Source organism: Mycteria americana, chromosome 5, assembly GCF_035582795.1.
Source record: "Mycteria americana isolate JAX WOST 10 ecotype Jacksonville Zoo and Gardens chromosome 5, USCA_MyAme_1.0, whole genome shotgun sequence".
In the NCBI taxonomy this organism is placed as follows: Eukaryota; Metazoa; Chordata; class Aves; order Ciconiiformes; family Ciconiidae; genus Mycteria; species Mycteria americana.
In genome coordinates this window covers 414,166-422,219 of record NC_134369.1, presented here as the reverse complement: position 1 = coordinate 422,219, position 8,054 = coordinate 414,166, and the positions used below count along the sequence as shown (strand labels likewise).

At 47.0% G+C, this 8,054-nt stretch overlaps 1 protein-coding gene across 1 annotated transcript in view; it reads left to right on the top strand.

Annotated features, from left to right (window-relative positions):
* IGHMBP2 (immunoglobulin mu DNA binding protein 2) overlaps nucleotides 1-8,054 on the top strand; it is a 47,938-nt gene that overhangs the window by 1,492 nt on the left and 38,392 nt on the right. The window contains exons 2-4 of the mRNA XM_075501719.1: nucleotides 65-234; nucleotides 2,129-2,321; nucleotides 3,065-3,162. Of these exons, the coding sequence (XP_075357834.1) occupies nucleotides 65-234; nucleotides 2,129-2,321; nucleotides 3,065-3,162 (461 nt within the window). The remainder of the gene's footprint in view (nucleotides 1-64; nucleotides 235-2,128; nucleotides 2,322-3,064; nucleotides 3,163-8,054) is intronic.

The following is an 8,054-nucleotide window of genomic DNA, read 5'->3' as shown; positions in this document are numbered from 1 at the left end:
TCTGAAGCTTTGCACCTCAGCTTCAGTCCAGCAAATGGTTTTCACGCCTGTGTGTGGTTTCCAGGACATGGCAGGAAAGCATCTCCCTGAAGGAACTGCAGCGCAGAGGCGTCTGCTTGCTGAAACTCCAAGCTTCCAGCCAGAGAACCGGCCTCTATGGACGGCTGCTCGTGACGTTTCAGCCTAGGAAATACGATTCAGATGCCGAGCTGCCCTATAACAGTTTCGGGCCTGGTAAGTGATATTCCTGTCAGTGCAAAGTAGGTAAAGTGAGAGATGACCAATGTCTTCTTCCAAACAACTTTCTAATGTGATATTTGGAAAGACTGAGCAATTGATGCAAAAAAGGAAGGGAGAAAATGTTACCGCTACAGGATGAATCTAGAGAAAAACAGCCTCTTTTTCCCTCGGCTTGTTACGGACGTGTATGTTGCACCAGGAAACAGTGCTGGTGATTAAGGAGCTGGCTTTCCTCCTTCTGAATCCATAAAAGAAAGCCTTGGCCTCTTATTAAAGATTTTGTGGCATTCTTTGTACAAGCCAAAGTGTTCGTGCTTGTGTCTCGTGGTAGGTAAGGAGCTTTTGTCACTTACACTTTAATTGCAACATGGAAAGTGGATTTTCTTTTTCCTTCCTGCATTGCTGTATTTCTGCCCTCCCCTGTACTGTTGTTTTTGGTGAGGAAGAGAAAGAAGTGAAGTATGTACCGTTATTAGTTGACACGCCTGGATTTCTGTTGGAAATAAAGGTACTAGAGAAATACAGACTCACCAGCCCGTCAGCCAGTGCCCTTTCCACTTGTGTCTCACCCTCTGCCATCACTTCCACGAAAACATGACCAGGAGTGTCAGAGCTGGCTGTTGCCAGTATCTGAGGAAGGCGAGGACGCTGCCTGCCAGGCTGTAACCAGCTGTGCAGGCTAACCGCTCAGAAGAACTTGGGTTTGACTGTGAAGTAGTTCCAAGCGAGTCTGCAGTACGCCCTCTATTTTTTCCCCTGCAGAGACCCTTCTTCTCTTTTCCTTAGGCAATGAGGATGTTGCCTTGCACTCTCCAAAACTGGTCCACAAGAGAGAAGCTGGCTGCACCAGATAATTTTCTTGTTTAGTTTAGTAATTTCCTTGGTTTGGTTTGCTAGATCGTTGAGCTTGCTAAGCAGGTGCGTCATGGGGAACCAGGCTGTTTCTGGCCCTGGTCGCACAGTGTACTATTTTGAAGTGTGTTGAAACTCAGTTTGTCGACGCACTCTTTGTCACCCAGGCCTCCAAGCTGCTGACCTTTGAAATTAAAATGACTCATTGCAGATTAGGGTCTCAGCCTTGAGAGCATCTGCCAGTGCTCTTCAAAGAGAAATAACATTGCCGTAGCAGTAAATTATTCCTGGGACGCAAGCATTTTAATGTGAGAGCTGATGGACCTTACGGAGGAAAGCTTCCGATAGTTTGTAAATCTGAAATTTAATCCTCAATGAATGTGAGCCCCAGCTAAGTTACAAACTTAGTCAAACATCCTGCTCAAAATCTCCATTTCGCCATTACACTATGTAATTCGACTCTCTTTTGTCATTTCACAGTGACTGTGAAAAGCTGTAGCGAGTCCTGAAAAATCTCTGGTCTTTCTTAGTTCTGCTGACTGGCATATAGCAGTCACCTGGGAGGCACATATTGTCATGCAGACTCCCTGGCTATTATTAAAAAACAAAATAGATGTAAAATGGTTTGTCTGAGAGTTCAGAGAAGTCAGGTTCTCCCAAGGTCTGTGTGAAAACATGTTGGCTTTCTGAGGAGCTCTGGCTATGGGGAGCACTGCTGGTCTCCATCCCAAGACCTGTAGCGTATGAAGGTCTGAAGGCAGCTGGTTAGTTGCTGTCTGGTGTCTTCTCACTGCTAATTATCCTTTTGCTCCCTCTTGCTGTGCGCTTTCTGTCAGCTAAGAGAAGGATATTCTCCTTTGTGTATGGGCTCGACACAAATTCGACCTCGGCAGGAAACACGGTGCTGGAGCTGTGGTTGGTGTAGGTGGTCCTGCTGCCTGCATTGGACCGTGCTTGGTTGCTGGTCTCCCCAGAAGAGCGTCTTTTCAAAGTGTTTGCCCCACTTCACGCTCTCTCTTCAAACTTGTCTTTGCAGGGGACATTGTGGGCCTTTACGATTCAGCTGGCCAGGGTGATCCGCTCTCCACTGGCATTGTAACACGTGTCACCTCCAAAGCAGTGACTGTTGCCTTTGAGGAGTCTCGAGATGGCATGCTGAGCTTGGACCGAGAGAGCTCTTACCGCCTGCTGAAATTGGCCAACGATGTCACCTACAACAGGCTGAAAAAGTAAGCGCCACGGGGTTGCAGCTCACCTATGGTCACTCTGCTCAGGAGTGCAAAAGCCAATTGAAAATTGGCAAGTTTATTCTGGAAAAGCTCTTCTGAGACAGAGCTCGGTTTACTTAGCTCAGCTTGATTTCTCTCTTTTCCTGTCTTATTCCTCTTACTCCTATAGCAGCTCCACTTAGGGGAGGTATCTGCCTTTTGGATGTGCCTTTCTTTCTCTGCTAACTACTGAGGGAACCCCTACTGAGATAACTCAATTGGATATGTTATGCTACAGTGTCACAACAGCCTAAATTTATCTGCCTGATGGCTGTTATGGTCCTGCTCTTCCCTATTCCTCTCCCGCCCCTCATCCTACACTCAGCCACATATTTTGGCCCCGTTGTTGTATCACCTCTGGTACTCACTGGATTCTCTGTAGAGCCTTTTCCATCCTAGCAGGAGAAGTGAAGTGAGTAGCTCTTTGCTGAATTAATGTGCTGAAAAGGCTCGGCACAGGGCCTGACTCTATCAAACTGGAGTAATAGGAGAAAGTGGAAGTCTGGCCAGCATAGGGGATGTGTGTGTGTGGGCTGGGGGATGCAGCGATTAGATAGGATTAGTCTGTTGTGGAGTAACATTTTTCAGCTTCAGAAGAGTTGAATCCGTGCCCACAGCGTTCTGTCACCAGGCCCCGAGGTGCGCAGGGATCTCTGAAGGAATTCATGCTGTGCATGTAACCTGGCTATTTTCTTCTTTGACAGAGCTTTAACTGCACTAAAGCAGTATCACAGTGGTCCAGCCTCTGATCTGATCAACGTCCTCTTCTTTTCTTCTGATCCAAGCGCATTCAGTGAAACAAGTAAGGATGCTTCTTTATAAGACTTTACACCAGACTGATAGCAGATGCTGGATTGATCTTTCTCACCTTTAGGGTCAGAGCCCCTGAACCTTCACAGCCAAGTACATGCACCGAGACTGCAACTGGTTTTAGCGTGCCTTAGCATGTGAAGCCGGGTTACACAGGTGGAGAGCAGTTTTGGACAGACTGGTGAGAGCAGATGATGCTGCTGCTCTCGTGCAAGTTTTAAGCAAAGATATGGAAAGTTACTGTGGGGCAAGGGGGAGGGGGGCAGAATCTTCACTCTCCAGAGCAATCGGTGAAGCCTGAATTTCCCTACCCACAGGATAAGGGCTCTGCGCTCTGTCCCTGCCCAGTTAGGGGCATGCTCACCTCTTCAGATGTCACATCTGACGGAGGCAAAGAGCCAGAGCCCCAAGTGATGACTGCAGGCATTTCCCACACTGTGCTGCCATTACTCCTCTTCCAGTCCTCCAAGTCCTGTCTCTGGGGCTGACCAGCTGAGAAGGGCGCTTGTGGTCTCTCAGTTCAAGACCCATTCTTTGAAATTGCTCATAGGAACACAAATAACTGATCTTTGCAAAGTTTTTTATCCACACCAAACACGCAGCTTACTTTGCTCTAGGCAAGACCCGAGTATTGAATGTGAGCAATAAGTGGTGTTGCAACTGGCAGCATCGAACACTTACTTTTCATACTCGTTTATGGGTCACTGGACACACTTCACTCATGTAAAGACCCTTGTCATCGCTGGAAGGGAGACTATTCAGCTAACTAATGCTCACTTTTCTCAGAGTGTACCAAGTAAAGCTGTATTCTGGCATAAAGCAGGCAGGATTTGTGATGGGGGAATTTGTTTGCACACATTCATGAGTCTGAAATTCAATTTAGTTTATGAGGCATTTCTTATTTGCTTCCTGCCCCAATCCCATCCATAAACTTCAAAGATCAGAAACTGCCAGCGCTGCTTCTATATTAAAAATCCAATAACTCTGCCTTCATGGGAATTAAGTGACTGTGGAACTACTGCAGTTTGAAACAGCATGGGAACACTTGTATTTTTATTTTTACAGCCTTCTGGTTGTGTTCAGTCAAGTTGGAGATGTGCAGGCTGCTTTGGTTTCATCAAATACTTAAAACCTCAGAATTTGGTTTCGCCAACAGCTGTCAAAAAAATTGCACATAAGTAGACTCCCCTTTTACTCAGATCTTTTTTGACGTGAATCTTTGGAAAAATGAAAGATGAAATTACACAGCTTACCCTTTCAGAGAAACCATGGGGAAACCAAAGCCTCCGATCAGCAGAATATCCGCGTGCTCAGCAACTGCTAATGAATATTATCCCTTGACAGAAGGGAAATATCATCTGGGCTGCAAAAATCAGGGAATGAAGGCAGAGGATGGATTAAGCTGCCTAGCAGGATCAGGCCGGCAGTCTATATCTAAGCCATGTAGAGAGCTCAGGTCTCTCACCACTCAGCAGTATGCCACGGGTGAAGCCATCCATCCCTGCCTGGTTCCTTGCTGGCCAGGGGTCTGCTCGGTTTCCTCCCCACCACAGCTCCTTGCACTCTGTGCTTGCTGTTGCAGCTTTTCTCTTACTTTGATTACTGTATTTGGTTATCCACAGTGGTTTGCCTCTTTCACGTACACACTCCCATTCCCCTGCCGTATACCTTCAGGCTGGGCTTCTGTGTGATATACCATGGACGAAGAATTCATGTTAGCGTGAGTCATATCTCCGTAGTTCGAAGCACTGAGCTTAGCCTGAGTCAAACCTCTTAGCCTTTTGGCTACCTAGGGACCTTGTTGTACTCAGGTTTTTAATATTAGATAAAAGAATTAAATTTTAATGAACTAACTTTCTTAGCAGCTTCAACTCTGCTTTTTCCCTTGTGGTAGCAGAACTGCCTCTCTAATGAAGAAAAATTCCTTTTCACCAAATTGCTCAAATGTGCCAAACTAAGCACAGAGATGAATTTTACATCTCCCCAGCACTGAGAATATTGATCGATAGAAACATTCAGCCACATCAGACCGAGGAGATGCAATATGAGAAGGCAGCATATCACCTGAGAGCAGCAAAACGCTCTGGCAGGGTGGAAAGGCCTTCCATTTACCTTCTCAATTTATAGCTCCTTTCTCCCCAACTAGGAAGATGTTATAGTAGCCAGGAATTAAATAATAATGACTTGAACTTTAAATAGGTCCCGCAAGGTGCCTTGAACTGCCAGCCTCCACTGAGCTGAAAGGGAGCACTCGGCAGCCGACTGGATAAATCCCGTCTCTTATGCTTATATGATGGCACACGCAGTTCCCCAGGTCCCTTGTACACCTTAGGACACAGGGATGTGTCCCTGCAAACAGTACAGAAACTCACAGATGTGTGGACTGTCTGCAAAAGGCAGCCAGTGTTTCCCAGGTGCATGCTCTGACAAGGAAGGATAGAAAAACCTCACAGCATTTCAGGCTGCTTCTCCTCCATGAGACAGTATCTCCTTTCATGACCAAGCATCTTTTAGCCTGGTTTCTCAGGGAGATGCTTCCCCATATGTGTCTCCTCCCATCCATTATCTGATTTCAAACAAACCCATCAGGAGTCTCGGAGTTAATAAGTCCTGTACAACTCATAAAACTGGCTGTCTAGACACACATCTATATTAGCGCCCTTCCAGGATGCAATATAAGCTCCACTTCAGTCAAAAGCCTAGAAGGCCAGAGGTAGGAGTGAGACCGTATAAACACCCGCCCGGAGAAAAAGCTAGCACTGACGCTTGTGCAGGAAAAGAATAGGAAGGCCCAGAGTAGATGAGATCCGTACCTAGAGGGGGAGTGTTTGTCACTGTCTTCTGTACAAACGGTGGGGAAGAACCAAATTACAAGGAGATTGAGAAGTAGAAATGTCAGTGGAAATCATAAGCACCCAGCTCTGGATGTTCAAGGGTGCTCTCCCAAGGGCAAAATAGGCTCCAGCAAGTGATATGTGCAGCAGCAGAATCCTAAATCTAATTTAAGTGCAGGGACAAAATTGGAAGCTCATTTTTCAGGCCTGGGAGTCTTGGGGCTTTTAGGTGGGTTCTGATACTACTGTGCATTTTCATAAAGCATGCAGGGACTTGATATCAAATAGGTTAGAAACTGGTCAGCAGGTGACCAGTGTTAAGGGGGTGTGAACTGAAAGGGCAACAGATAGACAGCAAGTCTGTGCGAGCTTCATGTCCTCAGGCCAGCAGGCTGTAGGTACCCAGGCAGCAGCACACAACGCAGAGCTGAAACGCAGAACGCTCGCCAGTACCACTGAAAGATGCGAGATGTGGTGGTTCTTTCCAGCAGCAAAGCTGGTAGAGTCTCAGTGCCATCCTCTGCTCCGCCGGTGCTTTCTGCTGGTGGCTGTTTCCCAACATGGAGCTTTGTAATCTGGAGGGAAAAGCATCTATTTGGGTTTTTTTTTTCCCCAAAAGGTTAGTTATACAGGGTCTCTTTAGGGCATACCCGAATAGCATTATGTTATCCTTGTGGCCGATCTGGTAAATAGTTTTAGTTGCTTATTTTTTGCTGTGCTGCGTTGTGATCTCATGACTGGATCGCAGTTGCCTGGGTTGTCTTGAGAGAGCAGGCTGCCAAACGCTGTGCCTGGAGGATCTATATTAAAGTCTGTGTCATCCCAGGAAGGTGCCTAAATCCAGTTGCCAACTGATTAGGTTGACAAGGAGTCTGATAAAGCCAGTGGAAACATGGTTTTGAAGTAGCTGGTGGCTGCTGGTGTCTGACCAGCGCATGATATTGGCTTACTAAAAATACATCAGGATACACAGAAGGGTAATAATGACAAAAACAATTTAGTGCCCTTTTACCCAGCTCCTCATGACTGGCAGAGTTGCTGCCGCTATGCTAACGTGCACACAGCTGTTTCCCACAGCGTCAGGAAAATCCTGTTCACTACTGGGGGGGATGAATCCCTCCCCAGCAGTAATGGGTACAGGCATGACTCCCACTGGAACAATGTCCCGGAAGCACATTTTGGGGAGTGGGCTTGTGTAAGATGGTTATCAGGAATTTGGGAAAATAATGCCTGCTTTTGACCCCAAGAAGCCTGAAATCAGTTTGTACCAGCCTTCTCATCCCATGGTCTTTACAGGCAACGGGAAATCTCACAGCTAGTGGGTTCTCACACCACTGCTACTGCAAGATGCTTGGGTTGCCCCTCTGGGTCTAGCCAGGAGTCTGTTTGGGCTCAGGGTTGAGCAGGGCCAGGCCTGATAAATGTTTTGGGATCTGGACTGTGAGGGACAGCCAGGGGCTTCAGGTTTGATTCAGAAAGCTGGTGGCTCCCCATCGGATAGTAGGTGGCAGGGATATGTTGGAGGCTGTCTCTTCTACACAAAGCGCATAGCTGAAACGCTGCTGGAGATCATGAAAAATGTCAGTGCACTCTCACAAGCCCACACCCCTTACGTGCCCAGAAGGATTGTATTCGCCGAAGTCGTGCACTGAATCTGTGCTTTTCATCTCTCCTGAGCTGCTGGGATCGTGCAGAGGTTGAGGCATTACCTATAGCACTGCATATCAAAGCCTAACTCCTTTCAAAACACTTAAAAGTGCTACTCAGAATAAGTATCCTTGGCATAACACAAAAACACTAGGCAGGCTCTGGGAAGAATAACCTATGGAGTAGTCAAAAGGAGCATATGAAGGTATCACCAGTGGGTAGACGGGATCTGCAGCTAAGAATGGGACTGGTCCCCACCACAAGGCACTTCCACCCCTTACCTTGCTGCCTCCAGAAAGGTACCGAGTAGGAGAATAAGTTTCTAAAAGGCAGACTCTGAACTGAACAGGATTTCTGCTCTCGTCAGACTCTCTGGGAAGCAAAATCCAGAAGCCCATCCATA